This window comes from Eschrichtius robustus, chromosome 14 (genome assembly GCF_028021215.1).
Source record: "Eschrichtius robustus isolate mEscRob2 chromosome 14, mEscRob2.pri, whole genome shotgun sequence".
NCBI classification, from domain to species: Eukaryota; Metazoa; Chordata; class Mammalia; order Artiodactyla; family Eschrichtiidae; genus Eschrichtius; species Eschrichtius robustus.
In genome coordinates this window covers 29,209,433-29,231,733 of record NC_090837.1, presented here as the reverse complement: position 1 = coordinate 29,231,733, position 22,301 = coordinate 29,209,433, and the positions used below count along the sequence as shown (strand labels likewise).

The following is a 22,301-nucleotide window of genomic DNA, read 5'->3' as shown; positions in this document are numbered from 1 at the left end:
GCTCATTCCTTGAAGATCCAATTCAAAGACCATCTCATTTTTAAAATACTGTCTCTTCTCTTCACCTCCTCAGGCTTTAAGAAAACCTGACATATGAAACTTTGAATTCTCAAAACAGATAAATTAGTGATGATTAATCACATTAGAATCTTTTGCTAATTTATAGAAAGATTCAAACAGACTCTTATATAGCCAGTTCGTTATATATTATTGTTGGCAAAAATTTTACAAATGACTTTCCAGAAACTAAGTCACAGTTATATAAAATAATGGACAACTGTCACTGTACGTATTCCCAGAGATTTTATCATTTACCCCTTATTACACTTGAAAGATTCTGAGATGTATAGATTCTGCCATTAAACGTATTCTAATTCTCCTTCATACTATTCCTCATACCTTCCTCATTTCATTCTAATCTTTCTAGGTAGTTCATTTTCATGATCTTATGAAAAAGAAGCTGGTGATCTAGGCAAATGTAACTCCCTTTGGAGATAGTACGTCTCTTGTCAGTGATCATACTGTTTTAGATGAGGTTGCCTTAAGACAGTTAATTAAATTTTTGGTTCAAGTTTATACTAGCTATTGGCTAACTTCTGAGCACCTGGAGTTATTTACCTGGCTTCAATGTCTTGGAAAACAAGTTTAAAAATTTATTAACCAGGCTCCCCTGGTGGCGCAGTGGTTAAGAATCCGCCTGCCAATGCAGGGGACACGGGTTTGAGCCCTGGTCCAGAAAGATCCCACATGCCGCGGAGCAACGAAGCCCATGTGCCACAACTACTGAGCCTGCGCTCTAGAGCCCGTGAACCACAACTACTGAAGCCCGTGTGTCACAACTACTGAAGCCCGCGTGCCTAGAGCCCTTGCTCCGCAACAAGAGAAGCCACTGCAATGAGAGGCCCATGCACTGCAATGAAGAGTAGGCCCCGCTCGCCGCAACTAGAGAAAGCCCACATGAAGCAACGAAGACCCAACGCAGCCAAAAATAAATTAAAAAAAAAAATTTATTAACCAAGATGACATACACCTAGAGCAACACTATGCAAAGGAAACTGATAATCAATATTATTCTAAAGTGACAATACTAGCTTATAAGACAATATAGGCTACTTGTTTTTTAACCTTACTCTTAAATATTCCTGATTAATATCATTCCAAATATCTCAGGAAAGATATCGTCCATAAATTAAGAATATTGCTAACAGGAAATACCCAAATGACCATCAACAGAAGAATGGATAAACAAATTGTGGTACTTACATACAATGGAATACTACTCAGCAATAAAAAGTATAAACTATGATACAGGCAACGACATGCATGAAATCTCTGAAGAATTATGCTGCATAAAAGAAGCCAAAAAAACCCCAGTATATACTATGTGATTATATTTACATAAAAGTGTAGAAAATGCAAGCTAATCTATAGTGACAGAAAGCAGATCACTGGTTGCCTGGAAACTAGGGAGGAGGGAGGCAGGAAGTAGGGTTACAAAGCAATACGAGGAGACGTGGGGTGATGGACAGGCTCACTGTTTTCTTATGGTGATGGTTTGTTTCACAGGTGTGAATGTGTATGCATATATGTCAAACTTATCAAACTGTACTTTTTAAACATGTGCAGCTTGTTGTATGTAGATTACACCTTAATAAAGCTGTTAGAAAAGAATATGACAATTGAAATCTAACATGGTCAAAGGCTACTCGTTCATACCTCCAAATCTGTATCTTTTCCCATTCCGTCATTTAATGTCATTATTTATCCAGTATCCTTAACATGAAAAGCCAGAATCCTAAAATGTGCCTTCCTACATGGATCTAGTACCATGTTGGAAAAACAGTAGATAGTCAGTGAGTCACATGAATACACTGCAATCATCTGTTCTAGAAATCTATCTTCTGTTTCACCAGGGCAGAACGTTGTAACGTATCACTCATTCTGCATCCCCAGGGCCCTAATCCAGTAACTATTCATTGGATAAATGAATGTACTATACTATAGTTTCACTATATCCTGAAACAGAGCTTAAACTTTGACTTTCACATAAGAGGATGCTAAGGTATTAATATAATTAGAAAGATCAATATTTTAAAACACTGAAATTCTCAGAGACATTGTGGTGGTTCTAATAAAATTAGATAGTTTTTAAAAAATGGAACAGCTATTTCCTCAAATGTAAGGTTAGGTTTTCAAATTGGTATAATATCATTTCATACTATAATCCTTAAGATAGACCAGCATTTTAAAAAACATGATACGACTTCTTCAACACTAAACAGAACAGAGAGAATACCCAGCTAGCTCACCCAGTCAGCGTTTTTCAGCTCCTCCAGGTCTGTGTTAGATTCGTTACTCTTCTCCATTTCTTGAATCTTCTTCAGATTCTACCAATTAAAATTCAAATAAAACATTTAAGCACAAAATTTCATTAAGCTACCTTCTCAAATTAAAATTTCAAACGGATACCTTCAGATAAATATATACAGAAGTGTTACTGAAGCAGATAGCACAGAATCTTCTCCTCTGTAAATTTCAGCCAATTTCAGTAAATTAAAATAAATGCAGTCCTGCAGAGGGATGGACTGAGATTGTTCATTCTAATTTCCTTTGAGGCCTTGTGGTTAAACCTCAGTCACAATATTAATTCACATCTTCTAAACTGTACTGACATTTCCTTCTCCATCAACCCCCACATTCAATCCATCATTATTCTCACAGATGTAACTTTCTCTCTTTATTACTTAAGTTCTCTTCTTTTTATCTCCACTGTAAATCCCTTAATCCAAACACCATCTTATTTGGCCTGGACCTCTGAAGCAGCCTTGCCCTGGACGCTAAGTGCTAAGCCTTCAGGCAACCATCAACTTAACCCCAACTACAACCCATGTTACGGGAGAAACTGAGGCTCACGAAAGCTAACTAATATGTCTGGGGTACCCCAAGGTGAGTGACAGAGCAGGAGTGAAGCACATGGAAGTGCCCCAGGGCCTCAGACAAGGTGAGTGATGGAGCAGGACTGAAGCAGACATGAGGTAAGACGTATGGAAGGGACAGCACACAATGAGCAGAGTGTTGGGAATGTAGCATCCAGACGCTTAAATAACCCTGAGAAAACGGACGGGTAACATTCTACTTTAACTTGGCCAAAATGAGTATTTACGAATTGGTATTACACAAGGAAAAGAATAGGATTTATGATTTGTACCTGGGCTTTGCACATAACGGGTACTTAATATGTGGTGTGACATTATGTCAAAATCTGAGTAATAATCATTATTAACTAAATCAGGACTCTCAGTTTTCTGACTTTAAAGATGTATCAGAGGTACTGGTATTACATTATTTCTGATATTCAAAATTCCTCATTTTTTGCTAGGGATTATTAGTTAGCTTAAAAAAAAAAATCTCTGATGACTTAAGCCATAATACCACAATCAGAATTAAGCGGGGAAGAGACTGAAAAGGAGAAGCACACGTGTTATTTTGTTCCTCTAATGACCGCAACCCAGGCTCCATTCCCAAAAGAATTAAAGTACATACTACTTGGGATTTCCCTGGCGGTCCAGTGGTTAAGACTCCACGCTTCCTCTACAGGGGGCGCGGGTTGGATCCCTGGTTGGGGAACTTAAGATCCCGCATGCCGTGCGGCGCGACTAAACTAAGATAAAAAATAAATAACATAACGTAAAATATAAAAAAAATAAAGTACACACTACTCTATTGACTAGAAGATTCTTCCAGGTTTTTTAACAATTAAAATGGTGAAAGAAAAGAGACTTAGGAGGTGAACTGCCTCTGGGCACCCTGCGACTCTATCAGGCTATGTCATCTATTTATCAGCAGCAGCACTCAAACAATGACAGCTGAACCTAAGTCCCCATCTCCCTCTCCCTAGAAAGCTTTACCCCAGATGCCCACTTAGCTAATTCCCATATATCCTTCTCATTCTTGCTCAAAGGTTACCTTCTCAATGGGGCCCACCTTGACCACCCTATATAAATTCCAAGCCCCACACCCTGCCATGAGCAACCCCTAGTCTACATCTTTCTCCAAAGTCCATCCTGCCTCTAACAGTCCATATGATTTACTTAGTATGTTCACTGTCTGCCTCTCCCTGACAGATCCCAAGCTTCCATGGGGAAGTAGTTTTGGTCTATTTTGTTCACTGTTGGGCTCCTCAAATCTCTAGAACAGTGCCTTGCACTTAGTAGGTGCTTAGTAAATATTTGTTGAATATGTGAATTAAGATACTTTCAACCAAGAATGTTCAATCACTTAAATCTCTTCAATAGCTCTTATCACGTCAACTTTAATAAGCGGAAGCTCAATCAAAAGGAAAATTATTCAGAGGAAAATCTGTATTTTCTTCCCTAAACTCAGAATCCCCTGGAAGGATGGGACCGAGAAATCTTATCTGTCATATTTCTCCCATCACCTAAAAAGGCTGATCCCACAGCAACCACTTTATTGTTTATCCAATGATCTATAAACCAAAAGATAATGAAAAGAGCTGAAAACACAGTGGAGAAACTCATCTTTACAAGCCTATGTTGTTTTTAAAAATTCCGATGGTCTCTAGGTCCTTTTAGGATCCAAACAAGAGAAGGCAAGACAAATGTACAGATACAGTAAAAGATGGGAGGTCTTTGGCAAGATGAAATCTTTATCTTTTTTCCTTGAGTCCTACTGCTACTACCAAAAAGGTGATTACAGTAGGTCTCTGAATTGTTCTTTCTGCTTCAGCTTCTTCCTCATTTGGTTTATCTTCTCAATCCCCCATGATGGGTTCTCAGTGTCTCTGTTGTGCCCCTCAAACTGGGGTGCCTATAAGTACTTCTGGGGAACTCTTTTAGTTAGAGCCTGTCCTGGGGATGTTGAGAGAGAGAGAAAGCCAGTTTGAGATACTGGATCCAGCTGTGCCTAAAGCTAGCTGTGCCCTTAGATTCCCAATTAAGGGAGTCAATAAATTCCTCCCCCTTCCACTCATGCTAATTTGAGTGGATTTCTGTCACTTGCAATGGAAAGAATTATGATTTAACATGTCCCCTTAGTCCAGAAATATGAGTTCACGCTTCTATGTCTTAGGGGTGTTCTGGTGGAAGAGTACGAGAAGCATATGACCCTTTTTCCACGCAACCTTAACTGTTACTGTTCTCGGACACATCCCTGATGAAATGTAGCCAGGATGGTCTCACTGTTAAGACTTAAGACATCTCTGTCTTTACTTGTGCTGTGACAAAATCCCTAACTCCCTGCAACTAAGAAAAACTATCGCTGTCTATAATACTGAAGATAATTTAAATGAATGGCCTGAGAATTTCATGTTTCTTTATTTTTCTGAACAGCAAGTAGCACTAATTGTAGCTCAGATACTTCCTAGCTGTGTGACTCTGGATAGTTATACAACTGCTCTAGTCTTCAGGTTGATTTTCTCACCTGTAAAATGCAGCTGCTAATAAATACCTTTTCGATTTTGTTAACATTACATAAAATAATACAAAAGAAATACAGCATGTGGCCTGGCTCATATTAAGCAGATTAGTAGATATTAGTTATTTAGCATTTATTTAGTAGATATTAGTTACTATAAGCCAATGAACATCTATGAAGATTTGATTGTGAACACTTCCACCCTATCACAAAAGCATTTTATTCTTTTTTTTTTAAACATTTTATCTTTTAACAAATGAGACTTCTCTTTAGCCTCTTCGTGAAGTAAAAAATCCTGACTCAGCAATAAATCAGTATAAAATAGCTGAGAATCTGTAAACACTATAATTTAACAATCTTAAACAAATATGCAACGAAGAATCTCAGGTTTTCTCATTAGCAGCAACACAAATGAGTTATTTGAAAGTAAATTACAGATTTTTATAGTTTTAGAGACAAGCTTCTGTCAGTTATATTCTAGCTTCTGAATAAGTTTTTTTTTTTTTTTGCTTGTACAAATGTAAGAACAGATGCCAACCTGTGCTTGGAATAGGGTGAGAAAGTCCTGAGAGCATCCACATGGCAATAACTCTCCTCATTTCTGACACAACCATTCTCAAGCTAGCAATTAGAACTGCTCTTTGCCAACATCTTTAGTTCCCAGCGTCTTAAAAAATAAAAAAATAAAATCTACTCCGTGAATCACAAGTATATCAAATACTCAGAGTAATGTTAGTGTATTTGCATAGATTCAACATCACCTCACATATAAATGTGAGATGATGTTGACTCTTTTTAGATTCAACCACCACCCTTACTGACAATGTATTTATGTATTAACATAATATTTTAATAACAGCATTTTAATGATCACCCTTTTCCTCCATATTGTTAACCATTTAGAACTATTTGTTATTTAATGGTATTCCCCTGTGCAATGGGTACGTTTTCAGCTAGAAACTTTTAAATGTGTAAAAATGAATGTTTCAATAATTCCTTGAAAAAAACCTTTTTTTGAACTCAGTTAAAATATGCTAATATTCTTTTAAACAAATTACTTACATAGAGATCATTAAATACATCTCACAAGTGACAAAGTCACTAATATAAATATTGCCTATAATAAATAGAACATGTATATTAGCCTCACAGACTAAGAGCCATGATGTCCTTCCTAATTCAGATACTTTTACCACAGAAAAGAAAAAGGACTTCCAAATTAATATTTTGGAAATTAGAGCACAAAAAAGCCCCCAATTACAGCAATTCTTGTGATAAATGGAAGTCTCCCATGCACATAAAGAGCTAATGGATAATTACTAAAGAATATGATTTATATTTTCATCAACCTTTATGGCACTGTCTTAAAGATGTAACATGCTCCTTCTCCCAGAGGGGTGGAAGAGGGAGAAGACATGAGAGAAAGTCAGAGCATTTTACTTAATGAAAAATGTAAAATGTTAAGATACTGAACTATAAGTTGATATTCTGTAAAGCTCAATTTGAATTTATACAGTTCACTGCAGAAATTAGAAAAAGTATAGATGAAGTCGTCAAAATGAAGGAAATGCATTTCTAGGTTCCAGGAAAGGAACACTGTTCCTCCATTCTCCCAATATTTTTGTAGATAGATAGACATACACACACACACACACACACACACACACTCACTGGCTTGAGTGTTTAATGCCTGTCTCTGCCCCAAGTAGCTGGACTCACAGTATCTCCCTAAAGACATCTATCTGCCCTTTCTGTTTTTATACTCATTAACTGTTCACACCTACAGAAATGCAGTGATGATCATTATAAAACAATCATTAAAATATCAGAGACAATATTTACAAATTATATCACAAAAAGCTATTTTCTTAATAAATAAATACAAATCAATAAGAAAGACCAATACTCCATTAGAAAAATGGGCAAAGAATATGAATACACAATTGAAGAATACAAATAGCTCTTAAGCATATGAACACGTACCTGATCTCATTCATTGTAAGGAAAATGTAAACTAAAACTATGAGATATAAATTTTCACTTATCACTTAGAAAAACACATTGTGAAGATGTAGAAAAATAGATACTCTTACACATTTCCAAGGAGAGTATCAATTAGTAAACCTCAATGGAGGACAATCTCATAAATTTTATGAAAATTATAAATGCACAATTTCTTTGACCCAGCAATCCTACTTTTAGGAGTTTGTCTTACATATACAATCACACCCATGAAAAACAGGTTAAAAACTATCCATTGCAGCATTGTTTATAAAGAGCAAAAGATTGGAAGAGACTTATTAGTTGTCAATAGAGGACAGATTAAATCAATTACAGTCTATCCACACAACAGAACATCACGGAGACACTAGAAATGTAAACACTATGCGCTGATATAAAATGATCTACAAGATTTATTATTAAATGAAAAAAGGAAGGTTCAGAACAGCATAAAAAAGGAAGAAAAAATATTGATATTTTTCTGTTAGTTATACATAAATCATCTGTGTAAGGACAAAGAAGAAATTAACAGTATTTGTCTCCTGTGGGAGAGACTGTGCAGCTAGGAGACAGAGGGAGAAGAGTGCAGCTTCCTGCACTACTTCTGGACTCCTGGAGCTTGAACCATGTGAATTTTTTTATTTGTTAAAATAAAGTTAATTAAGTTCAAAAAGTTACAGGACCTGAAAGGTCTATAACTGAGTTCTGACATGATCTTCTACATAAAAGATTCTTCTGAAGCATTTTAACAGGGCGAGTAGTGACAAACGCAAAGAAACCTAAGGGCAGAGAGGGTAATTTCACTATTGCTGATGAGATGAGTGTTCTGCACATTTACTAACATTCACAAAATCAATCAAATAGAAAAAAGACAGACTTTGACAAGGACTCTAAAAAAGTTACAAATAACAGATGATTTAATTAAAATGAACAAAATGGCAACCTTAAACAGACATCTGGTGGTAGATTCTTTCTTTCAAAAAATATGTTCACCCCTTGGAGGACTGGAAATCCGTTTTGGCTCTAGGCAGAAATTTCCAGTTAACTTAAATGTCATCGCAGTTTTATTACTGGAGGTGTAGGGAGCAGACATGGGAGGGAGAGGCCAGGAGTATGAGAAAGCTAATTAAAATATACTTCAACATGTGAATGAGATAGAGGTCTTGTGGCTTTATCTTTGTGAGTGCATTAAAGCAGAAAAGAGTCTCAAGTCATGTCACAGCAGACGTCTTAGGAGTCAGTGTAAATGGCAATGGCACTATGATGTAGGTGGACTTGGTTATACTGGCTGTGAGATACTGGGTGGGAAATAGTTACATTTGATTCTTTTCAACCAATTACAGGTTATAAAATGTGGTCATCTGATTTTAAACAACAGACAAAAGACAATTTCATAACAGCCTAATCAATTCCAAAAACACTGTTTTCCCCCCCTAGCAACAGAAGATACTTTATATATACATATATAGTATTCCATTTTAAGTAAAATATTTTAGTACTATCTTAAGATTAACTGAGCTCAAAGATTTCATCACAAAATTATGATTCTTTCATAGGACTAGTTGAAATAATATACGTAAATCACTTAATAAACTATTACAGCAATCATTCTGATTATATAGTGTAAAATTACTCATATAATCTTTCGAAAATTCATAATGAACCATGCTGCTTTCCCACTCACCTTCTTAGCCCATAATTTCAATATATGGTCAAATACTAGCAGCTAAAGATAGACTGGCTCTAATCTGGGCACCTAGAAATCATCCTCCCATTACAGGGTTTTATTAAATTTAGGGTAAGATTTAACCAATCAGAAGAATTTGACTGGTGAGGTTTAAAATAAAGTCACATGTAAGTGAGAATCACTCAAACACTTAGAAAATGGAGACACTGGTGTAATGCTCCTTCTAACAGCTGTATCTCTGAGTGCCGGAAGAGGAAATAGGTGCCTCCACGGTGCCTCCATTCACACGCCACAGCCCGCATCCCACTTCTGGACTGGCTGCTCCTGGGCTGTGGCTCTTACTGGAGCATCTTGTTCACCACTGTGACCCCAGTGAAATGGAAATAGTAAGAGCACTGAACACACGGCTGTTGGGAGAACTGCAGAGTTAATGCACACCACAGCCTTAGAGCCGTGTCTGCACAGGATAAGCGTGGGAGAAATACTAGCTGTTATTCACTGTAGTAGCACCTGCCGTATAGGAGACACATGACACAACTGTTGCGTGAATGAATAAATTTTGCCAATTGATCCTAATTCCTTTGGGACCTAGTGCTTCTTCACTTGCCAGGATTTGCAATAGACAAATATGGCTGCTGCATTCTCACAGGTCCCCCAAAGTCCCCCAGTCTCTGCCCACCCCCTCACTCAGGTTTATGGACTCCTCCTGTACCTCCTCATCTCCTACTGCAAGATAAATTTTTGGTGTTTTCACTATTTCTAAAACCTTAGAAAGGAGTGCTAATCCCAATTCTTTCTATCACTATGGGCAGCTAATTGATTATAGTTTGTTAAACTGCTTCAGCTTTCCTCTCTATAAAATGAGGTGGGACGCAAACGGTAGTACTTCCTACTTATCAGGACTATCACGAGGTTTAAAGTGCTCACAAAGGCAATGAATAAGAGATAGTCAGGGATTATAAATGTTTATGTGAAACTGACATAAATTGTTTGAGCCCAGAGCTGCAGCTGTGGGCTTTGGACCTTTTTTCCCAAAGTACATACATTTCCTTAGAGTGGAAATCTTTGAAAAAATTATAAAAATCCAGTAGCACTCCATCTCACCCCCTACTCCTCAGGTTCCCACTTTGGACAGCAGCTTGAATACACGGGGATGACTATAAAGGACTTAAGGCTGATTCTATTTTGCTCTATTTCTTCTTGAATGTTAATGTGTTAAACACTTAGGAAAATTCAACTATAGAACAAAATGTGACATTTACTAGGTTGAAAAAATCTCATTAATGAAGGGCCCTAGTGTTACCCTAAGCTGAGGAAGCAGCAAGGGGAACATACCTAAAAAGACAACAGGAGATGCTGTCCTCGGTCCCTAATTCTATGACAGGGTTGGGAATATAAACATGGTCCTTGTCCCTAAGATGTTCAGTCTAATGAGGAGACGAACGTAAATGGTAATTCCAATACAGTGTGATAAGTGACAGAAGCCAGAGCAGAGTGCTCTATGAATGAACACAGAGAATAAAGAAATTAACTTCGATCAGCAGAAGCATGTCAGAACAGTGGACATCTGAGTTAGGTCTTAAGAATAAGTAGGCATTTTCTATGTGAGAGAAGAGAGGAAAAGGACATTTCCAGCAGGTGCAGAGGCCCTCGGCAATCAGGGGCTGGAGGAAGGGTAGCAAAGCATGAACGCGTGGTAGGCAACAGGGAATGAAGAGCCCAGAGAGGTCAGATTGGGGTCCGGCTGTAAACGGTCCCTATGCTGTGCTAAGGGGTCTAAACTTTCCACCTACAAGCATCAAGGAGTCAACACATCTTTACACAGGGACGGAAAGCTGGAGGATAAACGGAACGCTGGAGGATAGACTGTACACGGGGACGGAACGCTGGAGGATACAGTCTATCCTCCATTAGGAGGCTTTGCCACAGCTCAGGCAAGAGACGCAGACCACTGCACGAGCAAGGCACAGGTAAGAGCACGAAGGAGGCTCTGCATCTGGAGACAAGTCAGGAGTGTCAGGGGACCATGATTCGAGAGAAGTGGCAGAAATCAGATGTCCAACACCTGAACCACAGTTCTCTAAGTCATTCAACGTTGATCCAAGATTTATACAGGCCCTATTACACTGCGGTTGCAGCAGTGAATTGGAGAGAAAAGGTCTCTGCCCTCAGTGAGAACGTATCCTAGTGGCAGATATCAATGAGGGGGAAAAGAGACCAGCAAAACAACTCTAGACTGTGATGGCTGCTAGAAAGGAAATACACAGAGTAATGTGACTTTAAAGAAACAGGCCGAGTGCGCTCACTACATAAGAGCATTTAGGAGACACCTCAGACGTCCTTTCAGCTGAGGACTGAAGGATACAAATGAAGAACCATAATTGAGAGGGTGAATGAACACAGCATTTATAAGAGGAGTTTAAGATGTCAACAAGCAACTAAATAATCAAGCACCACAGGTGCAGTCACACTTGAGAAGAGATAAAGATCATTATGATCAGATAATCGGGAATGACAATCTACACCGTGATAGCCTGCCTCTGAAGAAATCCAAGATGGCTTAACGATATTAGACATCTTATCCCTCAAAGATCAAAATGTTTGGGGGTATTCTACCTTCATTCTGGGGTTGTTTACATGTATGGCACAAGAAACTGCAAGGGGAGAGAAAATTTTCATCACTTTAAGTATATAATCTTCTAACAGAAATTACGTGCTTTAAAAACCTTTTACGTGCCTTCTAATTAAGAGTTCTTATTGCAACGATATGAATATATGTTTCATAATGCTCAATTATTTTTACTGTTCATTCACTTATGACTAATATTATTATATTAGGAATTTCTTCTTTCCAGGAATTTGTTTACCAATAGATTTTAAAATACAGAAGTTTGGGACTTCCCTGGTGGTCCAGTGACTGAGACTTTGTGCTCCCAATGCAGGGGGCCCGGGTTCGATCCCTGGTCAGGGAACTAGATCCCACATGCTGCAAGTAAAGATCCTGCATGCTGCAACTAAGACCTGGCACAGCCAAATAAATAAATAAATAAATAATTTTAAAAATAAATAAATAAAATACAGAAATTTTAGTCCCCACTGACATCAGTACAGTAGCAATGTCAGTACTGAGTTTACAGCTCAATACTGACAACACTGAGCTTTCCTATAAAATCTACAACACTGAACTGCTTTCCTATGAAATCCATCTTGAATTTAAAATATAATATAAAACCAGATAAAATATGATATAAAATAGTATACATTAACTTCCTAGCAAATTTTACTGGGAATGCATTTAAAATGTTTATCTGTATATATTTTGCCTACACAAAACAAGACTGGTACAAAAATGAGGAAAATCTTGAATGAACAGAACAAAGATTTAGTCACATGAATTGTACTTTCTGCAGAGCATTTTATGACTAGAAGGAATCTGAGCATGTCTATTTTTGCCCCCACTTCCCTTTTTAAAGTGAAGTAAACAGAAATCTAGCAAAGGCTATTTGACTTAAGCAGTCGCATGACTAATGAGTGGAAGAATATGATTCACTAACACAGAAGGGGCTTTAAAAAATGACTGGTGTTGATATAAATATTTTAAATATAATAAAAATGAAAAATGAGTTATTTGTTTGAAAACAAGATTTTTTTTCAAAAGGTTCTTTTTAAACAGTGTACTTCCCTGATACATCAAGTTTTTTCTACAATGATAAATAAGAGTTACACCTCTACTGTGAAACAAAGGATTTCCTGGAGAAGGGGGGTGGGGCACACTACACACTAAATGTGGAGGCAATAATGTTAGAGCAGGCTGGGAACATACTGGAATCAGTCAACCGACTTTCTAGTCTGGAAATAATTTTATCTGTCTTTGACATTTCCATTTCCATATTACTTCATACCTAAACCTAACATGATACGTCCCGCCTCCCATCCCATTCCCATCTGTGTGCATGTGTTAGACAGACACACATACACACACACTCTCTCGCACACATGTTCCCTCATGAGCCCCCTTCTCCCCCAACTCCAAATTTTATTCTCTCTGGCTCACACCCCCTTCTTCCCAACCCTGATCAAAAGCCTGTATCAAAGCGTACACCTGCACTTTCCTCCAGGGACTCTTGTCAGCCATGTTCCAGGACAGTCTGTTGCAGGTGACTGTTCTTACAGGAAAACAGCAATAACCGCAGAGAGCACCTTCGCCAGGCTGGAGAGCGGGATGAGGATGGAAACACGGGCATCAGAAGTGCTGAGAACTTCCTTCTATGGGAACCTCTAAGCTAAATAAGCCTCAGTTTACTAATCTGCAAAGTGAGAGTCACAGGACTGGTCATGAAGACTAAATGAAGCAAACAACAGCAGCCACTTTGTGGCTGTAGGGCTTAAAGTATGAGGAACTGATAAATAATTTCATGTAATAATAACAAAACCAGGGACTGATGATCAAAAACTACTTAGACAGCAATGAATTAAAGCATGCTGCCATTAATATAATTTCCTTTTTTCCAACAAAGTAATTTACACTTGAAATTGCCAAGCTCAATCCTCCCCTCCCCACTGCACATGCTCACCAGCTCTAGCCAGTCGAGTTGGGCTGGGGGTGGGGTCACTGGCACGAGGGCACGGGCCGTCTCTTCTTTCACGCGACCCTATGCACTAAATGGACGGCTCAGACAGTCCCTTCATCTACACTTACGTACGAGGATATCAAATTGCTTATAAGACACGGGAACATGTACTCACTTTCAAGGATATCAAATTGCCTTTGAGACACAATAACAGCAGCCTATTCAAATCTTCTCTATCATTTGGAGAACCACCTTAAAGGGTCTCATTCATTGTTTAAGAAGGAAATCATCACATCATGAAAAGAGATCATAATGAAAATGAATTTGCTTTCTAAATAAACAGATGAACTACAAGGCCTTGTGCTTTGTAAAGTAGCTAGGTCTGGTAAATGTAATGACCACTTTATAGAACAATTATAACACTTGGAAATAGGTTATGGGTTTTATATTTTAATAAACTGCCAATTGAGCATATAAGAAGTTTAATATAATTAAAGTACTTTTGGTCTATCAAATCAATACATTATCAACAACTGAGCTCAAACGTTTTGACACTAATATTTTACCCTAATTTTATACACGCACACACAAGCACAGGCACACACACAGATATATGGTTGTCTGAAACATCACTGATAATCAGATAATCAATCAACCTGTTGAATCAGAGGTTATTACTTTGAAAATTCCAGTTGACATAGTAACTCACAGGTATAGAAGAAAGATCGTCTGATTCTTTTTTTAAAAGAAATCCCATGGGTTTTTAAAAAATAAATAAATTTATTTATTTATTTATTTATTGGCTGCATTGGGTCTTCGTTGCTGCGTGCAGGCTTTCTCTAGTTGTGGCGAGTGGGGGCTACTCTTCATTGTGGGGCACGGGCTTCTCTTGTGGAGCATGGGCTTTAGGCATGTGGGCTTCAGTAGTCGCGGTGTGTGGGCTCAGTAGCTGCAGCACACGGGCTCTAGAGTGCAGGCTCAGTCGTTGTGGCACGCAGGCTCAGTAGTTGTGGCTCGTGGGCTCTAGAGTGCAGGCTCAGTAGTTGTGGCACACGGGCTTAGTTGTTCCATGGCATGTGGGATCTTCCCGGACCAGGGATTGAACCCATGTTCCCTGCAATGGCAGGCCGATTCTTATCCACTGTGCCACCAGGGAAGTCCCTTGTCCGATTCTTAAATTGTGTATTTTGAGATCTTCAGAAAAAATATCAAATTAGCCCAGAGTTTTTTATTATTAGTGTCAATTTAGCACTCTTGAGACTAGGTTAAAGGTTAAAATGACTAACATACATATATGAACTAATACGTATGAAAATTTTCCTTAATTTCAAGAAAAATGCATACACTGAAGAGGAAAGGGAAATCCATTTGGACCCTATAAGACTTTATTCCTAAAACCTCAGTATTGACAGGCAATTTATGTAGTATAAAATCTGTAATTAAATGGTACAGAATGTTCATGCCAGGATTTCCACATATTTTATAGCTTACCTTCTCAAGACTCACTATTAAGTAAGTTCTTATGTGTAAATTTAAAGAATGGAAAGGGCACTCAAAGGCCTCATCTACAGCCCACAAAACTTCCTGTATTTACTAGAAATATCTTGGTCAAAATGTTTCTAATAGTCAAAAATGCTTTCAAAACTGGCTTCTTTCAACCAGAACATTTCTGAAGCTCTGAAAAAACAGACATAATGCATAAATCATTTCAGTTCAACAGACATTTCTAGAGTGTTTCCTACATGCACACACTGCAGTAAGAGTCACCAACAGGAAGATGATTCAAAACACAGTCATTCATCTCAAGCACTATCTGGCCCAGTTGTGGAGAAACAGTTCAAAGACAAGCAAATAACTCCCAGGGAGTATAAGACGTGCAGGACTGAGGGGTATAAGACACAGAGGGAGTGAAGGGTGGAGGGAGGTACCACGTGAGCAGGCTTTAGGTGGGTAAACAGGAGCTCACCAAGAAGGCAAGGCGGGGAGAGAATGCCAGGCAGAAAGAACAGAAATCTGCTAGGGCCACAGACATACAACAAGCATGATATATTCGGAAACTGTAAGTAATTCTGACTGGATAGTGTAAAATGCAAAGAAGGGAGAGTTGAAAAGGCGAATAAAAACACAACTAGGTGAAACGCCATGAAGGCCTCATGTGCAACACAATGGAGTTTGGTTTCACTCTCTAGGCCATGCGGAGCCATGTTAACCAGAAAGCAAAGTGCCTGTGTCGAGCTGCTAGGTGTCCAGTGATCAGGAAGGAGGAGCGAAACTGAAAGTAACAACCACGCCCTTATTCCCATACTGCAGCAGCGCAAACAAGAGGCCAACAAAGGTTTTGCTCTCCTTGCTCCATTTTCCCCTCAGAATGGCGCTGGGTGAGGTCAGGTGACAGGCGGTGGAGGTGAGTGATCTTCTCACTGTGGAAGACAACTGGACAGCAGGGCCCTGCATGTGTGGACCCGGGGCTGGTGGAGGGAAAGAGTGGAGGCAAGGGCCTTAGCCAAGGTCCTTTGAGTGCAGGCGCCAGGTGAGGCATGCAGGTGTGTGTGCCCCTGTGGCCTGTGGGCGTGGCACACCAAGCTCGCCATCCCCTCCAGAAAACCAGAGTACAGCGCTCAAGTCCCGTGTGGAGAGGGCAGCCCGCCCCCGGGAGGGCTGCCTGGGAAAGCAGGCCTCGGGTCAGGCCTGGAAGACCACGCGGAGGTTTGGGAGTGGAGCCAGACTCCTCAGGTCAGATCTGTGACCTACAGGAGTCATTCCCGACAAAGTGGAAGGTGAACTGGACGGAGAGAATTTAGAGAGATGAGACCAGCAGGAGGCTACTGTAATAACCCAGGTTGGACATGTGGGCCTGAACTCTTGGTGAACTGACTAAACCTAAGCCACATAGGACAAGAAGTGAATCCAGGAAGGACTGATAAACTGTCAGAAAATAGCAGGGAGGGGAGGTCAAGGGACAAGACCGGTTCAGGTGGCAGTGAGGGGAAGAGCTCAATAGGCAGGGGTTACAGTCAGGGGGTGAGGAACGAAAGCCCACGAATTCCAAGGTGGAATGATCGCAGGTTATCACGAGGACACAGGTGTGTTCAGGTAAGCAGAGTGCTGAAGTAGAGGAGGTGTCAAGGAGACAAAGCTAAAGTTTCTTTTATCAATCAAATCAGTCAAGATGATGGCAGATGACAGTGACAATGGGTTCAAGAATAACAGAAGCGGATGGCATGAGGTTTTGGTACAAGTATGAAGAGTCATTGTTTAGAAGCAGCAGAGAGAGAGAATATCACCAACCGACCCCAGTCCAAAGATCTGAAGCTGTGGAGGACAGAGCAGCCTCCCACAAGAGGGAGGCAAGAGAAAGCACTGCCCTTGGGGGAGCGGGAGTCCTGAGAAGAGCCTGAGGGTACTGAGAAGTTCTTTTTAAAAATGGAGCAGAGTTTCCAGAAAGAAGAATGGAGATTCAAGTTTGTGCTTAGATCACGTCAACAAAGCTTTTGCTTCATTTTTTTTTATGTATGTATGTATGTATGTATGTATGTATGTATGGCTGTGTTGGGTCTTTGCCTCTGTGCGAGGGCCCTCTCCAGTTGCGGCAAGCGGGGGCCACTCTTCATTGCAGTGCGCGGGCCTCTCACTATCGTGGCCTCTCCTGTTGCGGAGCACAGGCTCCAGACGCGCAGGCTCAGCAATTGTGGCTCACGGGCCAATTCGCTCTGCGGCATTTGGGATCTTCCCAGGCCAGGGCTCGAACCCGTGTTCCCTGCATTGGCAGGCAGACTCTCAACCACTACGCCACCAGGGAAGCCCCTGCTTCACTTTAATGAATCATAAATTATATATTAAGAAAAAGAGGCCCTGAACCAAGATGGTGGAGTATAAGGATGTGCTCTCACTCCCTCTTGTGAGAACATCAGAATCACAACTAGCTGCTGGACAATCATCGACAGGAAGACACTGGAACTCACCAAAAAAGATGCCCCACATCCAAAGACAAAGGAGAAGCCACAATGAGACGGTAGGAGGGGCTCAATCACAGTAAAATCAAATCCCATAACTGCTGGGTGGGTGACTCACAGACTGGAGAGCACTTATACCACAGAAGTCCACCCACTGGAGTGAAGGTTCTGAGCCCCACGTCAGGCTTCCCAAACTGGGGGTCTGGCAACGGGAGGAGGAATTCCTAGAGAATCACACTTTGAAGGCTAGTGCGATCTGGTTGCAGGACTTCGACAGGACTGGGGTAAACAGAGCCTCCACTCTTGGAGGGCACACACAAAGTAGTGTGTGCATCGGGACCCAGGGGAAGGAACAGTGACCCCAGGGGAGACTGAACCAGACTTCCCTGCTAGTGCTGGAGGGTCTCCTGCAGAGGCAGGGGGTGGCTGTGGCTCACCGTGGGGACAAGGACACTGGCAGCAGAAGTTCTGGGAAGTACTCCTTGGCGTGAGCCCTCCCAGAGTCTGCCATTAGCCCCACCAAAGAGCCCAAGTAGGCTCCAGTGTTGGGTTGCCTCAGGCTAACAACCAACAGGGAGGGAACCCAGCCCCACCCATTAGCAGTCAAGTGGATTAAAGTTTTACTGAGCTCTGCCCCCCAGAACAACACCCAGCTCTACCCACCACCAGTCCCTCCCATCAGGAAACTTGCACAAGCCTCTTAGATACCCTCATCCACCAGAGGGCAGACAGCAGAAGCAAGAAGAACTACAATCCTGCAGCCTGCGGAACAAAACCCACATTCACAGAAAGATAGACAAGATGAAAAGGCAGAGGGCTATGTACCAGATGAAGGAACAAGAAAAAACCCCAGAAAAACAACTAAATGAAGTGGAGATAGGCAACCTTGCAGAAAAAGAATTCAGAATAATGATAGTGAAGATGATCCAGGACCTCGGAATAAGAATGGAGGCAAAGATTGAGAAGATGCAAGAAATGATTAACAAAGACCTAGAAGAATTAAAGAACAAACAAACAGAGATGGCCAATACAATAACTGAAATGAAAACTACACTAGAAGGAATCAATAGCAGAATAACTGAGGCAGAAGAACGGATAAGTGACCTGGAAGACAGAATGGTGGAATTCACTGCTGCGGAACAGACTAAAGAAAAAAGAATGAAAAGAAAAGAAAACAGCCTAAGAGACCTCTGGGACAACATTAAACGCAACAACATTTGCAATATAGTGGTCCCAGAAGGAGAAGAGAGAGAAAGGACTCAAGAAAATATTTGAAGAGATTATAGTCGAAAACTTCCCTAACATGGGTAAGTAAATAGCCACCCAAGTCCAGGAAGCGCAGAGAGTCCCATTCAGGATAAACTCAAGGAGAAACACACCAAGACACATAGTAATCAGATTGGCAAAAATTAAAGACAAAGAAAAATAACTGAAAGCCGTAAGGGAAAAACGACAAATAACATACAAGGGAACTCCCATAAGGGTAACAGCTGATTTCTCAGCAGAAACTCTACAAGCCAGAAGGGAGTGGCATGATATACTTAAAGTGATGAAAGGGAAGAACTTACAACCAAGATCACTCTACCCAGCAAGGATCTCATTCAGATTCGATGGAGAAATCAAAAGCTTTACAGACAAGCAAAAGCTAAGAGAATTCAGCACCACCAAACCAGCTCTACAACAAATGCTAAAGGAACTTCTCTAAGTGGGAAACACAAGAGGAGAAAAGGACCTACAAAAACAAACCCAAAACAATTAAGAAAATGGTCACAGGAACATACATATAAATAATTACCTTAAACATGAATGGATTAAATGCTCCAACCAAAAGACACAGGTTTGCTGAATGGATACAAAAATAAGACCCATATATATGCTGTCTACAAGAGACCCACTTCAGACCTAGGGACACATATAGACTGAAAGTGAGGGGATGGAAAAAGATACTCTATGCAAACGGAAATCAAAAGAAAGCTGGAGTAGCTATACTCATATCAGATAAAATGGACTTTAAAATAAAGAATGTTACAAGAGACAAGGAAGGACACTACATAATGATCAAGGGATCAATCCAAGAAGAAGATATAACAATTATAAATATATATGCACCCAACACAGGAGCACCTCAATACATAAGGCAACTGCTAACAGCTGTAAAAGAGGAAATCGACAGTAACACAATAATAGTGGGGGACTTTATCACCTCACTTACACCAATGGACAGATCATCCAAAATGAAAATAAATAAGGAAACAGAAGCTTTAAATGACACAATAGACCAGATAGATTTAATTGATATTTATAGGACATTCCATCCAAAAACAGCAGATTACACTTTCTTCTCAAGTGCGCATGGAACATTCTCCAGGATAGATCACATCTTGGGTCACAAATCAAGCCTCGGTAAATTTAAGAAAACTGAAATCATATCAAGCATCTTTTCTGACCACAACGCTATGAGATTAGAAATGAATTACAGGGAAAAAAACGTAAAAAACACAAACACATGGAGGCTAAACAATACGTTACTAAATAACCAAGAAATCACTGAACAAATCAAAGAGGAAATCAGAAAATACCTAGAGACAAATGACAATGAAAACACGATGATCCAAAACCTATAGGATGCAGCAAAAGCAGTTCTAAGAGGGAAGTTTATAGCTATACAAGCCTACCTCAAGAAACAAGAAAAATCTCAAATAAACAATCTAACTTTACACCTAAAGGAACTAGAGAAAGAAGAACAAACAAAACCCAAAGTTAGCAGAAGGAAAGAAATCATAAGGATCAGAGCAGAAATAAATGAAATAGAAACAACGAAAACAACAGCAAAGATCAATAAAACTAAAAGCTGGTTCTTGAGAAGATAAACAAAATTGATAAACCATTAGTGACACTCATCAAGAAAAAGAGGGAGAGGATTCAAATCAATAAAATTAGAAATGAAAAAGGAGAAGTTACAACAGACACTGCAGAAATACAAAGCATCCTAAGAGACTACTACAAGCAACTCTATGCCAATAAAACGGACAACCTGGAAGAAATGGACAAATTCTTAGAAAGATATAACCTTCCAAGACTGAACCAGGAAGAAATAGAAAATATGAACAGACCAATCACAAGTAATGAAATTGAAGCTGTGATTAAAAATCTTCCAACAAACAAAAGTCCAGGACCAGATGGCTTCACAGGTGAATTCTATGAAACATTTAGAGAAGAGCTAACACCTATCCTTCTCAAACTCTTCCAAAATATAGCAGAGAGAGGAACACTTCCAAACTCATTCTACAAGGCCACCATCACCCTGATACCAAAACCAGACAAAGATACTACAAAAAAAGAAAATTACAGACCAATATCACTGATGAATATAGATACAAAAATCCTCAACAAAATACTAGCAAACAGAATCCAACAGCACATTAAAAGGATCATACACCATGATCAAGTGGGGTTTATCCCAGGAATGCAAGGATTCTTCAATATATGAAAATCAATCAATGTGATACACCATATTAACAAATTGATGAATAAAAACCATATGATCATCTCAGTAGATGCAGAAAAAGCTTCTGACAAAATTCAACACCCATTTCTGATAAAAACTCTCCAGAAAGTGGGCATAGAGGGAACCTACCTCAACATAATAAAGGCCATATACGACAAACCCACAGCAAACATCATTCTCAATGGTGAAAAATTGAAAGCATTTCCTCTAAGATCAGGAACAAGACAAGGATGTCCAGTCTCACCACTATTATTCAACACAGTTTTGGAAGTCCTAGCCATGGCAATCAGAGAAGAAAAAGAAATAAAAGGAATACAAATTGGAAAAGAAGTAAAACTGTCACTGTTTGCAGTTGACATGATACCATACACAGAGACTCCTGAAGATGCCACCAGAAAACTACTAGAGCTAATCAATGAATTTGGTAAAGTTGCAGGATACAAAATTAATGCACAGAACTCTCTTGCATTCCTATACACTAATGATGAAAAATCTGAAAGAGAAATTAAGGAAACACTCCCATTTACCACTGCAACAAAAAGAATAAAATACCTAGGAATAAACCTACCTAGGGAAACAAAAGACCTGTATGAAGAAAACTATAAGACACTGATGAGAAAAATTGAAGATGATACAAACAGATGGAGAGATATACCATGTTCTTGGATTGGAAGAATCAATATTGTGAAAATGACTATACTACCCAAAGCAATCTACAGATTCAATGCAATCCCTATCAAATTACCAATGGCACTTTTTATGGAACTAGAACAAAAGATCTTAAATTTTGTGTGGAGACACAAAAGACCCCGAATAGCCAAAGCAGTCTTGAGGGAAAAAAATGGAGCTGGAGGAATCAGACTCCCTGAGTTCGGACTATACTACAAAGCTACAGTAATCAAGACAATATGGTACTGGCACAAAAACAGAAACATAGATCAATGGAACAAGATAGAAAGCCCAGAGATTAACCCACGCACCTATGGTCAAGTAATCTATGACAACGGAGGCAAGGATATACAATGGAGAAAAGACAGTCTCTTCAATAAGTGGTGCTGGGAAAACTGGACAGCTACATGTAAAAGAATGAAATTAGAACACTCCCTAACACCATACACAAAAATAAACTCAAAATGGATTCGAGACCT

The 22,301-nt window shown here is 39.6% G+C and overlaps 1 protein-coding gene across 2 annotated transcripts in view; it reads right to left on the bottom strand.

Annotated features, from left to right (window-relative positions):
• SPIRE1 (spire type actin nucleation factor 1) overlaps positions 1 to 22,301 on the bottom strand; it is a 213,904-nt gene that overhangs the window by 45,608 nt on the left and 145,995 nt on the right. For both annotated transcript variants that reach the window (XM_068563759.1, XM_068563760.1), the window contains exon 5: positions 2,310 to 2,387. In XM_068563759.1, the coding sequence (XP_068419860.1) occupies positions 2,310 to 2,387 (78 nt within the window). The remainder of the gene's footprint in view (positions 1 to 2,309; positions 2,388 to 22,301) is intronic.